The sequence below is a fragment of the Falco biarmicus genome, chromosome 9, assembly GCF_023638135.1.
Source record: "Falco biarmicus isolate bFalBia1 chromosome 9, bFalBia1.pri, whole genome shotgun sequence".
Lineage (NCBI taxonomy): Eukaryota > Metazoa > Chordata > Aves > Falconiformes > Falconidae > Falco > Falco biarmicus.
The window spans coordinates 29,181,072-29,201,155 of record NC_079296.1 but is presented as its reverse complement, the minus strand read 5'-3'; the positions used below and the strand labels follow the sequence as shown (position 1 = coordinate 29,201,155).

The 20,084-nt window shown below is 38.4% G+C and overlaps 1 protein-coding gene across 6 annotated transcripts in view; it reads right to left on the bottom strand.

The window, feature by feature from the left end:
• Positions 1 to 20,084, bottom strand: part of BLNK (B cell linker) — a 100,355-nt gene that overhangs the window by 16,963 nt on the left and 63,308 nt on the right. For 4 of the 6 annotated variants that reach the window (XM_056352705.1, XM_056352706.1, XM_056352710.1 and 1 more), the window contains 9 exons: positions 13,639 to 13,704; positions 8,812 to 8,868; positions 6,702 to 6,751; positions 5,714 to 5,751; positions 4,687 to 4,843; positions 3,292 to 3,461; positions 2,717 to 2,798; positions 1,858 to 1,938; positions 379 to 404 (listed from right to left, as the gene is read on the bottom strand). In XM_056352705.1, coding sequence (XP_056208680.1) covers positions 379 to 404; positions 1,858 to 1,938; positions 2,717 to 2,798; positions 3,292 to 3,461; positions 4,687 to 4,843; positions 5,714 to 5,751; positions 6,702 to 6,751; positions 8,812 to 8,868; positions 13,639 to 13,704 — 727 coding nt within the window. The remainder of the gene's footprint in view (positions 1 to 378; positions 405 to 1,857; positions 1,939 to 2,716; positions 2,799 to 3,291; positions 3,462 to 4,686; positions 4,844 to 5,713; positions 5,752 to 6,701; positions 6,752 to 8,811; positions 8,869 to 13,638; positions 13,705 to 20,084) is intronic. The other 2 variants (XM_056352708.1, XM_056352709.1) reach the window with 1 other exon arrangement.

Genomic DNA, 20,084 nt, shown 5'->3' with positions numbered 1-20,084 from the left:
CCAGTAAATCCACGAAGCCCTGAGCACACTTTGGCCATATGTCATGTCAGTACCAGCAAGTGGGAAGAAAATTACTGTCAGAACTGTCATTGCTCCTTTGCTGCAGTTCTGCTTCTGGAAAGTATTCCCTTAGGCTGCTGCTTCCCAGACCCGACCACTATCACACAGGACTGGGAAACTTCACCTCCTTTCAATTTACTGTGTTCTGCAGACCTTTTGGTTTGCCAGTCTTTCTGTGAAGGAAGCGTCAGAAAGTTTTAAGTGCAGAGAGAGATTTGTTCCCCTTTTTCCCCCTTTGAAAGGCTGATCATCTATTTTTACAATCACATTTGTGTCCTGCCCAAGGGCAATGCGATTCAAACTGTAGAAAGGCCTTACCTCTTCTTCGGGAACCTCATAGACTTCTGTAGGACAGGGAAGAAAAAAAATGCATTCTTTGGTTAGCAAAAGTGTAATGTGTGTTACCAGAAAAACTGATCAGAATTTGTATCAACTGTACTTCTGTCTCTGGAAAATAACTTGGGAGAATCTGCTCTGAGCTTGATTCTGCCTCCAAAACCTTGGGGCAGCTACACTCCATGTCCTCTAGTGTGAACACCAGGAAGACTCAAGAAGTCTGATGAACAATCACTGTATTACTGAACCTTCCCCAACTCCACAACCTTTTTTTTGTTTTGTTGTTTTGTTTTTCCTTTTTCTCCCATGCCCCCAGAGCAAGATGAATGCTTGTATTGTGCAACCCTGTGTTTTCACACTTGTGGCAGCATTTAGCCTTTCCTTGACTCAGGGAGGAAGAGGCCGGGTAAATCATAAATATAAGCTGGCTCATTTGCGTGGCCAGTGTCCATCTCTGAGCTCTGGTGCACAGGTGTATTTTAATTCACAGATATTAAAAGCCAAAGCCACCAGCATCCTTGTATCTATGTCCACTTTCTTAATTGAAAACTGAATCATCTTTCAACAAATTTCGTAGCAGGCTCCATTGCTTTTTGTGGCTGAAAAGCATCCCAGCTCCCACCAGGGGGAGATGTTTTATTTTTTTAGTAACATCTGTCAGGAGATGGTTGTTGCTCGACACTGATTTACAGAAAGGCTAAGACTGAAAAGGGCATTTTAAAATGTCTGAAAAGTAACTCACAAAATCTTAAGTCATTCAGAAGAAAACTTTTGTAGTTTACGACTTGAAAGCTAAACACATTGCTAACGAAATTGCAGACACTTAAAGAACCGTGTGATCAGTCTGTAAAGGTTACATTCCAAGCAATTAATGAGATTATGAGCATACAAAACAACTTGAAGTTAGCACAGCTAAGGAAGATTAAGCAAGTATATCTGCACTTATAAAAGCAAATATGATTGCTCTTATTTTCTTCTGCTTTTGTTTCTTTTTCCAAATAAATTGTGCTTTACAGAACTTAAATAAATAACAAATAAAACAGTGTTATCACAGGACATGCAAAACATCAGCCTCTACAGAATTCCTTTAAGATTTAATCTTGATGTGATTTTAAAGTACTGAGTTTTAATTCCTATAGTGAAATGGGATTACTAACATACTGAGTCCTGTACTTGTTTTTGTTGTATTGATCCATTTGCATTACCCTGCTAGAGCGAAGAGCAAAAAAATAAATTATTTTGGGGCAAATGACTTGTTCTAGTTTTATTTATGCTTACCAGCAGATTTACTATTCAAGCTAGGCAAAACAACTGCTATAACATGGAAAAACCTGAAGGGGAAAATATTTTTGTTTTACTGATGTATGTCTTACGGTTTGTGCTGTGAATACATCAAATGTAATTCAATATTCCTCAGTCTTATGTTATTTTTATTTTAAAAGTGATACAAACTCCACATACCTTGCACATCAGAAGTAAGAGGCAGCTTTGAGGAAGTAGGGGGGGCTGACTTTGCTGTCTTCATAAATCTGCTCACAGGAGCTAAAAAAATACTTTATTCATATACATATATACTTGTGCACATACTTGTGTTTATATACGCAGTTATATTTATATATATACACACACATCACACACATATTAAGAACGTTAACAATGTAGCACTCATACAATAAGAATAAATATTAAGTAGGTCCAAGTGATAGCCTTTTGTGTGACCTTCAGCAAATCAGCTGAGGCAGAAAGTGGCTCTCATTTTAAAAGGGAAACATTATTCAGCGTTCATGCCTTGCTGAATAGGTTTGGTATTGTCAGTAATGTCAGAGAGCAGAACTACATGCTCTTCTCTGTTTACTTTTCACCTTTGGACTGTAGTAGTTTGACTCTCCAGCTAAATATACTTCAAATAGCAAGGTAAAAAAAAAAAATGAATCAAAGTCGGTCTTTATCTACTGAAAATCTAAAAATGCTTGTTCTTTTCCTGAGGCACTTCAGCAAACGGAATTTTAATGCTGTGGCTCCCTTGGATGAGGAAGGAGATCACATACCATGAAAACCTTCCTGGTTGTACAGGGGCTGGACTTTGAAACAGCTGAGTGAGAGAGGCAGGAATTAAAATGTGAATTCCAATAAAGTTAAAAATAATTTTCCTTGGCCTTGTCATGAATCAGAAGAGCCAACTGCCTTTTTGCAGGCTGCATTCTCTTTATTAGCTGCACCTCCACTCTGAGCCCTAGAAACAGGCATTAATTTGTTCCATTTTTTTCCACTGTTGTTCCTAACAAGGCAATAATTATTAGCTTAAATGACTAAAACTCACGTTTTTTAGGTAGTGACATGCTGCTTTCTGTGGGTTCAATATAGTTATCGTCGTCATTGTCCACTGGCACAATGTAATTATCCTATGAGAAATGCACAACAAAAATCTACCAGTTAAACCTCCATCATATCAACAAACTGTTGGGACTGAAGCCCTGGCAGCAGTTTACAATAGTTACCATTTCGCAGTGACTGCTGTTGCAGACATTTATCATCCTGTGCAGATGGGATTCCCCAAGACTGACAACCCTCTACCAAATTACTCCAGTATGAGACTGGTGGATAAAAGCCCTCCCTTCCTTTTGGTCCTGGGGTACCCTTTTAAGGTTCCTCTCTTCCCATTGCCTGCAGCTGGTTCTGGATGAGCAGAAACTATTCTGTGATCTGAAGAGCCTCCTTGATACTTGTCAGCATGGTACTCACAGGTCACTGTTTGTGACAATGTCACAAAAATGTACAAAATTATTTGTACTATAGAAGCTGAGACCAAACCATGGCATTGCTGTGTAGTCTACTAATTGATGTGGGGTCATCAGTCATTTAAACCGTCAAAACTTGTATATCTATAAACATTACCTCATCATCACTACACTCCTTAGGCTTTGGTGGTACTTTTGGTTTGGCAGCAGGAGATGGCAGTGGCAGGGATGGCACGGATGGTTTCTTTGGTCTGGACGTGGCTGCACTAGGTGTACTTGGGAGAGGTTTGTTGACGGGAGGAAGCTGCTGGTGACTGGTGCGATTGTCTTTTCATACAGAAGAAAACAGTTTTAGTAAAAATTACACATTGGCCTCTGGACCATCTTGTACTGCCTGTGTAAACAAGTCTGCTGAGGCTGCAGCTCAGGTCAGAAGGCAGACCTGAGTGTATGCTGGTCCTGGTGTTGAGACTTGTGTGCAAACTGGTCCTATTTCATTGCTCAAGGTAACAGCCTAGTCCTCTGCTGCAGAGGGGTTGCTTAGACACCGACTGTTGTATGAAAAACTGTTTAACTCCTTGGGGAAAAGGTGGTGGCTGGGTGGTGTAGTCTATTAATATGTCCTGTGCCAGTATGAACTTTGGTGGCAGAAAGTGAGAAAGAAAGTATCTTGACATATAAGAAAAACAACTGTTCCACAGCACAAAGGGTGGGACTGAAACACAAATTATGCCAGGTCCTCTGGGGTGTAATTTTAAAAATTCTTCCCCTTTTCAAAGGACACATAGGTGAAGTGCTGATAAACCTCTGTGACTACATATGTGGCATTTTAGCACTTCAGTGATTATTCTATAAGCAGCGACAGTCTTGTGTCATACAAAAATGAAAGCACGCATCATGCCAATGTTTCTTTACCCCATGGCTCAAATCTTATGTAACCGAAGCTAACTTTCCTTCACTTCAGTGCGATTTGCCCACGATTGAAAAGAATCAAAACAGGAAGAAAATGCACATTTATGCTTGACTGATGTAAATAAAATCTCGATTCTGTCTTGTTTTTCCGGATATTTATCCTCTTCAGTACCAATCTTGAAGGACAATACGGCATGAATATTTGGCCTGCTTTGTCCTCTGTTTTACTGCTTTCAGAATAATGATTTGAGATACAGAAAAGATTAAGAAGGGACCACTCTAGTCTTATGCACTTAATCTTCAATATGAATTCCTGCAGTAAAATTTGCAGATAAATCTGGAGCCATGTTAGTGCTATCTCCTGTACCTTTGCTTGAATTTTGTAGTTAGTAGATGTCTATCAAAGTCTCTAAGAACACATTATGTTAAAATTCTAAACATTGCTAACAGCAATACTAACCTGTTCCATGCTGTAATAACATACATAAAAAATCCTACCCCTGAAAGCTGAAGACTTACTCTCAGAATTAAAAGCAAACTCTTGAGGAAAGGACAGGTTAGTCCATTTGAGGCCACTTCTCTTCTGGTACTGATAAATACGCAATTATCAAGCTGACATAGTCAACTACTCCATAACTACCTGCGTATTCACCCCTAGAAATAGGGAATGAGGAGGGAATCTTCTTTTTCTCCTGCTCACTTGGAGGTGGCTCATAACTGTCATCAGGATTCTCTTCACTGGGGACCACATACATCTCAGAGTCAGAGTGGTCATCTGGATTTTCATAATCACTGTCCTAGAAAGACAGAACTTCCCATTTCTCATCTCAGAACATACTTACAGCTTCATAGCAGTATATGATACAAATATCCTTGCAGGAGTACAATTAACTAAGTAATGAGAATGTATTTTTGAAAGGACTCATTACACCCCCTTTTAATATTCCCTTTAAATCAACAGGCACTCCTGCCAGCCTCCCCTTCCGCTCCTCCCAGGAGCTTCCTGCTCCCTGGCTCCTTGCTATCTCCAAGGAGTACCTTTCACACCAAGCGCTCAGTCTTCAAATTACAGACTAACAGCTTGTTTCTTTTCACAGGACAGCTTCTTAGTTCCAGCTGTGACTCTTGATGTGTCCTGTCACTTCCTCTGCCTTTCCTATTTAAAAGGTGCTCAGGACCTAACTCCAGAAGGAAACTAGTCACTTCAGACTTCAGGATGACGGTTGTACCATTACTTTGTGTGGCTGATTATCATGACTTGCTTCATTCTAATATTCTCCAAAACCTTATCAGAAGTTTTTCACTTTTAGCAATAAGTGGCATTCCCCTCCTCACGCCTCCCACCCTCCCTCTCCCAAACAGATGATCTTGCTGGTTTCTGAAATTATTGCTCAGTTTGAGAAGTCCCTCAAATTGATGTCACATGCTTACTTATCCAAAAAGCTTAGTACTATCACCGACAGTACTTCTGAGTGTACTTTTAAGTTAATGCAAAAAAATTTGAGGTAGCTAAAAATCAGTGGCTACTTGTAAATAAGGGTGATGTAACAAATAACATTTAATTAAGTTCAACCACAAGTAGAAGATTAAAAAACCCCTTTTATTATTATTACTTGTGCTAGTGTGTTGCTACAGTAACCCCCTACTATCCCAAAATATGTACTTACAAAATCATCTGACCATTCTTCTTCGTTGTCTGCATGTTCTAAATAAAACATTAGAGTTATTTAAGCAGATGGAACAGTGAGCATAAACGTTTATCTTGGGTTGTTTTTTCAATGTATACTTATCATATTCAGCAAACAAACAAAAATAAAAGTCAAAATTTCCTGAACAGTTCAGAGCAACACATCTTGTTTGGACTGAACAGTAAATTAGATGCCTGCTTGCTTGTTTAGATAACTTGTTTGAGAGCTGTTGGAAAAAAATTAGAAAATGCAAACCTGCACATAGTCTGAACAGCAGAGCATGCACTTTACACAGTGTCCTGCTAATGTATCTCCTTTTTAAGTAGGAATAACAATTTCTACATAATGCAACTACCACTGACCTCAGGGCTTTGTACTTAGCTTGTTTCTCAGATAAAGCTGCAAGACAGCACACTAATTACAAGTCTTCATGTTAAACATGAAACAATTATCTGATAACTTCCAAACTCTGTCCTTTGCTTCAGTTTTCATATCATTGTTTCCTTAACAAGACAGCTGTTAACTTGTAAAAATGGGTGTGAACTAGTTTGAGGGCAGTGCTGCATGACAAGCAAATATAGTTCTACCTGTAAGATAATTCACAACATCATAATTGTCACGTTAATAGCATTAAGGTTCAGAATCTGTGATGATAATTTGTTCCGTTTTTTCCCCTATTTACTTTCACATCACAGTGTCTGGCAAAGAGGGCCTGGATGTGGGTTCTCCCTTTTTAGAACAGCCTACGTGCAGAACCCTGGTAAATACTGATTTTGTGGGACAACTTGCCACGTTTTGCTTGCCTCTCATTTTAAAGGTGTGAACTACCTTCAGAATTGTTGATAATCATAGACTATTCTCTCATTAAAAACAAATTAATGAGGAAATGTATAACTGAAATACTGGTAGGTGTATAGGCATCAAATATACATAGACATGCAGTTTAAATTTGCATTAATAGACTTACCTGAAGCATAATCCCTTTGTGGTAGACTTGGTGGAGGTTTTTTTTTCAGCCTGTAAACAATAATTATTACATTTATAATCTAGTAACATACACTAGAAGGGAACGTCAGCCAGACATGTTAAAAAGCTGGTAACAAAAGATACCTGCAGCTGAAGAAATACAGATTATCATCACAGATGCTTAGCAAATAGCTGCAGGAGAATGCTTTGAAAAGCTAGAAACAGATAAGAAATTAGAATCTATTCTGAGGGTTGGTGGGGTTTTTTTCTTTTTTTTTTTTCCTAAGAACATATTTTGAAAGAACAGCTTCCTTGCCCACCCACCCTCCTCTTCATTTCCAATGCAGAAACAGATAACATAGGGGTCAGAGATAAATGCACATCTATCTGAAGATGAAAATCAGGCTCACAGAGGCTTTGCTAAGACTATAGCATAAGAAAGTGGTGCAGCACTCCCCTGTCATATTTCTGTAACTACCGTTTTGCATGCACTTTGTTTTCTGATTAATGTTTAAATGTACACTAGGTCTCAGGACCAGATTCAGTTTCAACTTACTATTATTTTATGGTGTTATGCCCCTTTTTTCATAAATACTGTTATAATGGCATTTGTAATACCAAGTGAATCCAAAGATGATTTGTAGAAATACTGAAAGGATCTTTGTGGCTATATATGTATGTATATGTATGTGTGCATGTATATTTATATGTAGCAAACAGGAGTATACATATATGTAATATACAAATATACATGTACTCCTGTTCATGTATGTGTATATATGTATGTATACTCCTGATTGCTAAATTGCAGCTGTCCAGAGAAGACCCTGAATTACAGCCAGTTGATATAGCAATTATTTCATTCGCATGTTAAAAAAAAAAAAAAAAAAAAAAAAAAAAAAAGAGGAATTTGGGTTTAAAGTCAAAAGTAATGGCATGTGTGACATCAGAGGCCAGACTGATGCACCTGAAGAGAAACAATCAACCTTTGCTTTTTGTCACCATATAAAACAGTAACACAATTTACATTAAAATAACTCTTGAAAGTGACTTCTGAACATTGTGTGACAGATTCCCTGTAGCACTGATGAGATCTCACCATGGACCTGAGCCTTTGTCTGCTGAATTGATGGCTTCACTCATTCTTCAATCAGATCCTAACAAATTAATTTGCAAAAATAAACAAATTATGTAGAAAAAAATTGACAACAAAGACTTTAAAATGTTTTCTTGTGATCTCTGAGCAGTAGTGATATCGACAAATTTTGGTTTACTACAGGAGTGTGCTGCTTAGGTGTCATTGTTCAGGTAGCAGTGTAACTCAGAGTGGTGTCATGCTGGCACTAACACATCAATTCACAAACTTTTCCCATCTGTTTTGAGAAATTCTTTGGCTACTTTTGAGTTGAATTCATAGAATTCTGTTGTTCAGATAGTCACAAAAAAAAAGAAAAAGCACATGCATGAATCAATGAATAAATGGTGCAGGCATTGGTAAAGCTCAATTAAAAAAACCCAACCCCCAACCAAAAACACCACCCCAAAAAACCAAATAAAAAACCATCTAGGCACATTATTTTTGAGGTGTTTACCTGCATTGTTCATTACTAACAGCACTAATGATGGAAAATTGCTTTCTCAGAGTCTTTTAACTTCCCGCAGCACAATATAACTTAGTGTACAAACAGTAAATGAAAAAGCATTCGTGTCTTCCATCCGGGTTAGCACAGGCATGTTAGAAAGAAAAACTCAGGGCCACTGCCAGGACAGATCTCAGGTCTTAGCAAGGGGCAGAGCAAGACGTATTGATGTACCTTGCAACATGTCTATCATGAGCTGTTCAGAGACAGTGGAGACTTGGAAAACAGTGGAACTGAGGCAAAAGTAGGAGGCTGTTGGGGTCACGGTGTAACGTATGGGGGTTAAGCCACCTTACACAATTCCAAGCTGCTAAGCAGAAGGCTTCGACACTTTGTCCCAGGCCCTGTAAATCCTGGCAGTGGCCCCAACAGAAAATGTAAATACGTTATAATGAAAGCATACACAACACAGAACAGAGGTCTGTGTCTAAGCAGTCTATCATGCCATTGTGCAGCTCTGAAATAGCATACCGATCCCAAGTATCTTTCCCCGTTTTGCAAATTAAGGCCACTTGTTCATTTTGGAACCTGAATATCAATAGAAGAAAAGAAACAATGTTTCTGTCAGAGCTGAAACAGTTCACGGCCACATCTATGCTTGCTAAAATCTCTTCCAATATGTTACTTGTTCTAAAATTCAAATCCACTTAAAATAATTCTCACTGTATGGGTATGATTTACTGAGTGCCAAAACTGAAATCCAGGCTCCTTTGAAGTCAATTGGAGCTTCACTTTGCAACAACCAGAACTTTACCCAATGTGCAAACCACAATGCAAACTGAAAAGACATAGCTCCTCCGCCAAGGAGTGGTTACCTAGCTATTTCAGGCTCTGATGGAGTTATCCACAGAGATGCTTGCAGAGTGGCAACTGACTCCATCCTGTTCCCTTGAAGTTAATGAGAAAGTACTGAAAGAATCAAATCCATCCAACTGACCATACAATATTTAAGTGGAAGACAGAACGATTTCCTAACATATCTTTAAATGGTTATATGAAATTATAGAAAATGCAGTTTTTGAATAAAATATTCTAGTGCTACGCCATTCTGGACTTAAGTAGTGAAGTATCTCTGTACTAGCTGTGACAGAACACAAATAATTCAAGTTTCCATTTACTTAATGGGACTAGTATTTTTCTAAAATTTAATAGAAAATAAGTAATTTTCTGGCGGTTTTTAAATACCCATGAGAAATTTCAGTTCTAAAGGCCTCAATAAAATCCAAGTACATTTCTGAGAGTATGGTTTACAAGTTTTAAAACCAATGTAACACATCTTAGTATACACATTTTAGCTTCAACAAATAACCAAGCAGCATATGAGACTTCCCACATAATAGGGCGTAGACGCTGCCCACACAAGAGCAGAATGCACTGTACAGAAATTCATAACAACTTTTAGGAATTTTCCCCTCTATAGCATGCTGAGGTTGATCCAACAAAACACTTTAGGCATGTGCTTAACTTTGCACATAGGAGTCCTGTAGGAATTGCAAATATTAATCATATGCTTTGCGTTTATAGCACATTTTTGTGTTTTCCTGCACTAAATGGAGAATTTTTAAAAAGAATGCAGCAGAAGTCTGGGGTTTTTGCTCCAGCATTTTTACAGGCTACACCCAGAAAAGTAACCAAACGTATGAAGTAGTAGCCCTTTTCGTGTAGCACTTAATTCTCCTACGTAAGCATTTCCTCACTAGTGTTTCTGCTCACTCCTCCAGCAGTTAAAATGTGCCTAAAACCTCTTTGTTCTCAAGAGTCCTTCACTTCTTCTGTCATTAACTCCTTCCATTTGCTTCTTAAGAAACATTTTAACTTAACAGGTTTTACAAAAATTATATTAACATCTTTACTGAGTTGAGTAAGTATGTATTAGTCCCAAGTGCACTAGATGATCACACTTCTGATTAAAAAATAAATTAATTGAACTTTGCAAACTTTTTCAGAGTTCCAAACAGGTTCAATCCAGCTGACAGAGAAACATTTCTTGAGCTGTATTCTCATGACCTAGTGGAATAGTTTGTTTCAAGCGTCAGCGACCACCTTGCAGAGTGAAACCCATGATTTCTTTCTTACTTCCACGTTCTGTACTACCAAGGATGTGAATATGAAAAAATGCCCCCAGCTCTCATTGTTTATAGAACTTTGGCTATACCTTTTGCTTCTACACCTGAGTACATAATCCTTTTTGACATGATCTGCAGAGCAGCTGGGACTCCAGCATTGTAAATAGTTTTGCATGTGATTAAGGGCAAGCAGGTGAATGCTATCCTGCAATGGGCAATATTTTTACTGTTGGAAAATTCTGAGTCAGGATGGGGAATAAACAACAGGAACTTTTAAGTAATGAAGAAACAATCTGTAGTTTTCTTTGCTTTTACCACCACTGTTCAGACTGCTTTCTGCAGACCTTTAAGACACACATGGATGGCAGACATATCCCTCCCCAGCTGTACCTGGCAGGTGAACTACACTGGAGAGCAAGCACTTGATGCAAGAACTTCTCTTACTTTTCTGCATAGTCAAGAGCCAATCCAGATTTTAGAAGTGTCTTAACAAATACTGGTAATAAGTCAAATGTGCATTTCATGAGTGTTTGATCATTCTTTCAATTTCATTAGCAGAGGCTTGCAGTATACATCTGTGTGACAACTGTAGGCTTAGAGTAAGGAATTACACTGTTTAACTTACCTAAAATTATTTCTACTTATAACAGATCTGAATTTGAGTCAAAATGATTTTTTTCTAGCATATAGACAAATTCCAAATCTGTGCTATGTAAAGCCCATTTTTTTAAATACATGCTTCAGTCATATTTAGATCCTTGACATTTAATAAAATAATCCTCTAACTGAAATGGAGGAACTGATCAGCTGGATAATGGCATTTTTAAGAAAAAAACATCTAAAAAAAATAATCAAACAAGAAGTCCCCAAAGGGCACATTCAGAGGAATACAGCCAATTCTAATTCTGCAGAGCTTGGCATCTCTTGTACATATCCTTATAAGTGTTGTCAACTCATGCTTTTATTGCAAGCCTCATTACGTGCTGGGTTCAAGATCTGAGTTCTGAAGTCGTGCAAACATGAGAATTTTTCTTCTTTTTTTTTTTTTAAATAAGAGTAAGTTTCTGGTCTTCATAATTGCAGAAGAGATTATTATGGCTTAGATGAACCACAGAAGTATCAGAAAGATTATTATATGTATTATTTTATATTTTGTTACCTCTCAACTTGTATTCTTATAGCTCGGGGAGGCAAAATGTGAGCTCTGTGCTACAGACATTACAAGAGTTTTTATGAGCCTGCTCTTTTTTGTGGATTTTTTTTTAATCTTGAGAGAATCAAAGAATTGCACTGTTACAGCAGCAATCTTGTATCTGATATTTAACGATGGCACCTCTGACCTTCCCAGCTTCAGCTACATTTAGTTCTTGTTATTTCTCCCTTGTCTGTCCTTCTCCTCTTACTCTCAGAGAAGGACACACAGTCAGAGCAATACTGATTAACAGCAGAATTCATGTTCAGGCAACTATGGGAGACAATTTGTTGCCTCAAATCATAAATAAGATGCTTCTATTATTTTTGCCATCTGCTTTCCTCTCAGCCATTTGAACTGGACCCACACCAACATTATTAACTACACAAACTACTACTGTGAAGTAGGAAGCCACCCTTTATTAAAAAGCAAGAACATAACAAAATCCCAATCTCCCTCACTCCCCTTCCCTCCAAAAACCCACCAGAAGCCTTGACAGCCTTAGAAGCTCTTCCCTGTGAGCAGGTCCCAGGTGAAACTGAGGATTTTAGCAGATGAATTTCTGAACACAGGGGTCTATTTACATACTGTGTTAAAAGCAAATCCACTCAGATTAAGTTAAAGGTCCAAGGAGCTGAAAGTCATTTTAGAGGGAAAATTTGCTTTTGAGCATGTGTGGAAATAACAAGTACATATACCACATGACTGATTTCCTGCAAATTGCAGCAGTGCTAGAGTGAAAGAAGCCAAGTAAAGGAAAAAAGTAACCTCAAGAATCTATGTGATGTATCAGGTGCTACCATCAGAGCCTGTTCAAGGTTTGTGGACAGAAACACGGCTGTGATAAAAGAGGCCACAAAGGAAGGCTTGCACCCTGCCTGGGAAATGGGAGAGCCAGGTGGTCCCTGCTGCTCCTAGAAGTGTATCCCCCCTCCTGTGGCGGGGCTAGTGGCTGCCCTGCAAACACTGGCTCTGCCTGGGCTGACAGCAGAGGCATCGCCGAGCCAGTCCGGCTTTCTGGAGCGCTTGCATAGCCAGACCAGGCAGAGCCCTGCTACTTCTCCCACCAGCGTACCGATCATTTCCTACATCCCCAGCATTAGCTCTTGTTCGAACCATACTTTTTCTTTCCCTTGAACTGAGCCATCATGGTCACTCTTTTAAGAACAATTTTAAACAACATTTGCATGTGCCTTTTATGTATGAGAGCTGTATTTCTAGATTTAATATAGTTGTCTTGGAAATACTGCAGACACTGTGTACTAATTAACTTTTAAAAGTACTTAGTACTTTTGTTGTCAATGACCCGTGAAAAGAAAGACATCTGAATAAGAAAAATTGCATCCAAATGGAAGTTCAATGCAAATAAGCTATTGCATTAAGGAAAATAAAGTGTGCTAAATAGCTAATTGGTTTAAATAGATGTTTGACTAGAAAGAGTGAATAGTGTATTCATTTGACAAGGATGCAGAATTACTGGAATTTCTTTCTCTGTGTAAATACACATGAATATTTGATGATACTCATATGCACGGGACATCAATATATATGCTGTTCAGCACTTCTTACTGGAATAAAGATGCTAGGTAATGCTGAGTTTTGTTTTACAGGACTGAAACATAGGAGGACTTAGCATTTTTATGGGAATACTGACTATGATGTCTGAACAGTGGGTTCAAGGTGGAGCTCAAATTAAAGTGTAATTGCAGCTGGTAGCCTGAACAGTGGACTGAGAAAGGCACACACCCAAACAAGTGATGATCATTCTCAAAGAACATGCAAGAAAAATGCATTTACCCAAATACTGTTCTTTCAGGGCTACAAACACAACCTCCTATAGGAGACCAATTCTGCAACTACTTTGTGGTATTTTTAATACTGATGACAATTCTGCATGTTGCAGCCTGGACCGAAGCTCTGTACATATGCTGAAGTACATCTCTCTATGATAACGTGGTCCCATCACTAAAGTAAAATACACTATGCTAGCAATCTGAATTTTCCCAAATTGATAAACTAGTACTGGCATTTCAGACTTACTTTTTGAACTTGTTTATTATCCCACTTTCATTTTTCTTGATGTCATGCACCATCTTTTGAAGCTTCCTGTAAGATATTAAACAAAGCCAGCATTAAAATTACCATGTGGTTTAACACTAATTTATATAAATTAAGAAAAATGTGCTTAATGTATGCTCAATAAGTAGTTTAGCTGTTAAATCATTTATGTATGAAGTTGTCCTCCCTTTTTAACAGAGCTCTTTGGCACGATTTGCTTCTTCTTAATACAATTAATATATCCTCCTCCTTAATACAATTAATTATAGTTTAAACAATTGATTTAAAAATGCATCAGGAAAGAACATCGTTGCCTGCATTAGTATTTTAGAATATTTCTGCGTTAACATTTTATTCAGAACTGACTTCACAACACTTAACAGCTATAATGGGAATGCTCTCTGACTTCTGACCTTACACGAGTCATTTTATCAGCAGACAGTTTACCTCATTCCCATAGCACCTGCAGTTACAATAGGAGGGTGAAAATTACACATTCCTGGTCTCAGGTCATCTGAGAAACCATTAGAGTACCTGTGAGACTGAGCTATAAAAACTTGTGATCTCAGGACTCCAGTTTCATGGACTGATACCTGGAACCATAGAGGTTTTTTATTCATCAGCTTCACTGGCCTCATTAAAATTTTACTTGTGATCAAGGCAATTTAAGCTGAATATCTCATTTTTCATTCAGCAAGTATTTGGAAACCCACCTCGCTTCACATTTTTAAAACACACACCACTAAAATCAAGTCAATGTCAGCAACACAGATATAACTTCCTGCAAAAGACTAATTTTATAGTGAAACCTGTTGGAAGTCTGGTTATATTAGAAACTTCACATGTATTTTTAGTTTCTTCCCAGTGTATGTTCTTCCTGTTCACCTAAACTAAGTATCTTCTATTAGACCTAAGCTGAAGGTTTTATTACAATCCATAAAGAAAAGCAATGTTTGGTTTTGGTTTTTTTTCAAAAAGGGCTTAAAAATGCCTTCCATTCTTCATTGTAAGCTATGTGATTCCACATTTTAGGGTTGCCTACCTCATCTCTGATGCATGACCAGGCTACCAATAGTGTCTTGGAAGCTTTGCTTACAAAGAGAAGTGCAGGCATCAAAGTATTCTTTCCCTTTTTTAAAGCTTTCTTTAAACTTGAAACATTATTCAGACAGTTGAGTAACACATAGAGCTTTGCCAAAAAGAAACTATCTTCCAGCTTCATCATTAGTGACTACAGCTGTCTCTTAAAAATTAAAGTAACGTCTTCAAAGGGGATTGGAATTAGATGAGAATTAGCTAAACAAAATCAGGAAATAACAGCACTAACATCATGTGATTATTTGTCTGCAGTCCATGGCTCAGGCTGAGCAGATATGCAGCCACTCAAGGCGTCAGGTAGTGGTCAAGTACAGGCTTATGCTGACAGGGATCTTCTTACCTCTGGTACCAACTCTAGAGCAACTGTGGTAGTTAGTGACAATTAATCCCACTTTATAAGTCTTGCTTTAAAAGAACGGTTAAATAACTGAGTATGTGTAAATTTTTTGAATCCTGAAATAATGAAGCTTAATTTTAGTCTTAATAATGTTTATTGACAGAAATATCTGATCCTTTCATTATGTTGGCTGGAACTGAAGGATATTCCATACTTTCAGTAGCCCTGTAATACAGCAACATGGAACATCATGTGCTGACAAGCTGGGTCTGGTACTTCAAGACTATTCCTAGAGCCTAAAACTTTACCCAATTTTTCTTAAAAAACAATCCAACCGATTCTTTTTAGGTTCTCAATTCTGGAAAAAAAATATCATAAGAATAACTGACAAGTAATTCACAAGCACATCTTATGTTTTGCTCAAAACTCATGCTATGAATAATTTACAGCAAAAGGATATAGTGTTATATGCTGATATATATATAAAGACTTATAGGTTTGAGAAACAGGTGCACAGCAAAATGTTTTGCTATTTCCTGCAGCAATGCACTGCATCTACAAGAATAGCTTGGATTATTATCTAAACTAACCAGATACATTCAATCTGCAAATCTAGGGTGAAGATTGCAGAACTTCTGCTTTTCTGAGTGTTTGGGTTCCCCCCCCCCCCCCCCCCCCCCAATAGATTCAGCTTCTGGTTATGCTCGAAACATCACAAATAGCCATCTTCTGCAGTTTACCGTTTCTGTCTTGTACCCCAGCTGGCACCTGGCAGTGTCTATAAATGAAAAGTAATGAGGAATGAAAAGAATGAGAGGAGATTTAAATGGTTTCGTTCTAGTTTGGGGAGAATGTTTGTCTGCAAGCGTTTGTGTCCTTTTCAAAAAAGGCTTGCTAGCCTTTAATTAGAAAGGCTTGTAAGCATCAGTTATTTTTCTTCCTGTATTTATTGTTTGCTAGAAATAGGACCCAAACAACAAAAAAATCCAACTATAGATTGAGATTGAAATATTCTTGCTCATCTCTGACATTAATATATCTTTACAATAGCAAAATTATGGCTTTGTTTTGAAAAAAAGGTGTTTCATTTTTCACATGACTGATTATATTGTTGCTTTGGTCTCTAATTCTCCCCCCCCCCAAAAAAAAAAACCCGCCCCCAGATTTATAACTATGAGTATCCAGAACAGTTTGCTTTTCATTTGATCATATTTAGGTGAATTGGTTAGACTATCATGGGTGTTCCATGTGCACTGAATAAGGCTGTAGTTTAAAAAAAACATTTTGATATTATTTCCATTTAAATTAGAGATAATTGAATGTGCTGCTGCAATCAGATATTTTTCCCATGCAGCTGGACTGAAATCAAAACATACCCATTTTTGCATAATCAAATTTCCTAAAAATCTGTCTCTTTTATTCCTCATTCTTTTCCTGGAGCCATTTCATTTTCTAATTACAAACTGTGATAAATTAGGAAGTATCTAATAGGTATTTGTGTGAATTCTTCCAATTTTTAAAGTTACATAGCTCTTGCAAGAGTTGCTAGAATACTAGGTTTGTTGCCTCCAGACAACTTAACTTGTATCAAGCCTACGAGACTAAGCAGATAACCAGTGTACTGTATGGTGTAAATATAGGAAGTCATCAAGAACATATGATCTCCAGTTCAACCCCCTTTGACCCATGAAGTTGAACAAGCTTCAAAAACCAGTCTGTCCAGTTAGCTGGAGGCCAAGATTTCTTGAGGTGCCTGCTGATATAATAGGCTACAACTGACAAATTTTATAAAGACCTGTCTGTAAGAGAGACAGAAGAAAAGGTGAGAGAGAGACAGACAGCAAAGCCTATAGCAAAAGGATTCTGCAAATCTTAAGGGTCTCAAACCCAAGCCTCAAGGCCATTCCAGAGCAGTGAGAAAGCGAAGCATGGAAGGGCATTTAGACACTTAATGTTTTTGCCTGGGTTGGTGTATCCGACTAGCTCTCAAAGGCTTTTTGTCTGGCTCTCAAGTACTTAAGGCAAAACTCCAAGTAAAGAGGCTCATTGCAGGAGGAATTCACTAGGGCAGCAGCCTGAGAGTATCTGGGAGATGGAGGCTACTATGGCCCAGCGCAGACAGCCCTCGCTTCAGGTACATAACTACAATCTTCTTTCTTCACAACACGTCTGAGTCAGGACCTCATTATCTACTAATGTTTATTCTCTAGTTGTCTTCTTGGGATGAACAGATACTAGAAACAGTCAAAGACCCGAATCAGCAAATACTTAACATCAGTTAAGTGAAAATAGTTAGTTAAGCTAGTTTTACCTTACATTGCAAGTAATGAAAGGTAATTAAGAGGTCAAACTTAAGAGTTGTTTCTTAACTGCAAGCACCAACTCTTCATTCAATTCAGTTGAGAGCTTTTTGTTTAAATTCAAGTTTGCAGATAAAGGTGCAGTCTGTGTCACGGTTAATCTTTGAAAACACTTTTCAGCAACAGATAGCTATTTTGAGATCCAGTTTGTGTCAGGTAGACTGGATGGGACCTTTTGATCAGTAATTCACTGCACACAGAATTGATTTTCAAACTTTTGCAATGAGAATTTTGGAAGTCTTGGCTCTAGGTGCTTCTCAGAACTTTTAGGTTTCTTACAAATACATTAGAAATTCTGCATGTTGGAGGGAATAACAAAAAAAGACTGTTCAGTTAATCCTAAAAGGAAACACTTTAGTCCTGCGTTGCTGTTTTTCGTATCTTACCAATTTCGACCTCCAACAAATCGGGGTTATCAGACATGTTGACAAAGGGGTCACTAGCTGTGATACATACGTAAAGGAAGGTGGAAGGGTTTACCATTGCAAATACAATATACCCTGAAAGAAGGATTTGCTGTGTCACAAAATACCTAGCTGTGCTCAAGGACTGGCAGAGCTGCCTTGAGATAAAATGAAACAAACCCACCCTCTCTTTGATCTGGTCACAGCTCAGCATATAAGGAATGTATGTCACGTGAAGGGTGATGGGTGAGCCTGGCCTGTGACACATCCCCACTCCCAAACATCAGTCAGAACTTTGGCTCTTTGGCATATAAGCTATCCCACAAAAGCTCTCCTAAGTTAAAATATTTTTTTTAAAAAATATAAATAACATGCCAAAGAATAAAGTGTGTAAAAAGCTTTTGACCTGGACATGAGATGAGGGACAGTCCCCAGCTTTGACAAAGAGGAGTCTGTCCTAATTTCAGACAGACCTGTGTAATAAGGAATTCTCCTACCACTTATATTAACTTTTGAGAAACTGCATTTATCGGTATAATAGATCTGTAAAGACATTTACAAATATACATTATGTAAATATGTGTATCATGGCTCAGAGCAGCTGGCATGAATGGCTCCTCAGTGGCCATGGCCTCCCCTGCTCCTGGGAACAGCGAGGGATCTGTGTGCACAAACAGCCGGGTCACCTACTCGGCACTTTGGACCTCCCTGTGCACACTGGATGTCAGCATCTTAGCTGTACAGCTGCCTGGGTCAGGTGACTGACAGCCCTTAGCGAGTGACACCCCTCTGCTGTAAGGATGTGTGAGGTGGTCTCTGGGGTGGGAAGCCTGGGCACAGTTGCTTCAGCGCATCCAGCTGTGAGCACAGATGTGCGTGCTTGCAGTTGGGAGCTGGTCCGGATCGTGTCTGTGGAAACAGGGCTGACGGCAGCGGCAGTAGGGAGTGGTGGCAAAACAAAAACCAGTTTTAAATGAATCACAGGATGTTTTCTATAGTACAAGCATACTTCTGTTTAGCTGGACGAGTATACCTCCCTAAATTTCTGGTGCTTACAGGACTGTCTGAATTACCTGTTCTGCCTCTAGAAAAATCCCCGTCTGCACTCATGTACCCGGTTCTTCAGTTAAAAAGGGGCAGAATTTTGAACAGGATATATTCAGACAGGTCTGTAAGGGAAGCTTTGTAAACAATGTTGACACATTCAAGATTAACTGACCTGCATATTCCTCCTCCTCCCCTCAACATCAGTTAGATCTTTTAACTGATGAATTGGTTTCAAAATAATAAGAATATTTTTTTTAAAAAATCATCACACTGTCAATCAGTCACTTTGAACTTCAGTTTCAGCTCTTACACTTTTTTGGATGCACCTGTTTCTCACTGACCGGGCACCCTGTAGTTCTATGTCTAGAAAGTCCCATTTTCTGCAGATCATTGCTACCTCCGTCCACTTAAAGTAAGATTGTTGGTAGGTGTAACCTTCATTTTTGTCTTCAGAAAGGCAGCATAACAGATCAAGTAAAATCAAAAAGTCTTGTTTTTCAAGCAAATTCAAATGCTTAGCATTGGAAACCTAGAATGGGATTTAGTAACTGCAAATTTAGACTTAAACCAAAAACATCCCCTAACCCCCCCACCTGCTTCAGCTATAAAGTTTTGCAGAAAAGAGCCACAACAAAGGAAAACAAAAAGCAAGGAAGAGTATAATGGAATTTGGAAAATAAAAGCCAAGTTATTAGAAGAAAAAAAAGCAAAACAAAGAGCAGAAATTTTAAAACTACTACAGCTACCTGTGTTATTAAAAACCCCCATGAAACTAAGGAAAGAACATCATGCCCAGCCCCCTCCTTCTCACAGCACAACTATTCCACCACCTTCTCCCCAGCTGGTGTTTATTTTTGTTTCTATTAGCCTTTAGTTTTATAAACAGGTGTGCAGGTGAACAAATTAAGAAAGGAAGTTATTGTTTTAGGACCAAGGGGAAGACTCCTGCTTGTGTGGGGCAGGGGAGGGGGAGGGGAACCTGCTGACCTAGAAGTGGATTTGTAAAAGTAACACTTGAGATTTTGAAAAGCTTGAAGCTCTTATCTTGAACGATCTTCTCAAACTAAATTAATGAAGAACAGAAGTACCACCTTTCTTAAAATAGGCCTCCTTTAAAGCAGTGCTCCTGACATGGTCTTTGTGGAAGAACATGAACCTCAATGAACTGAGTGTCTTCACAAG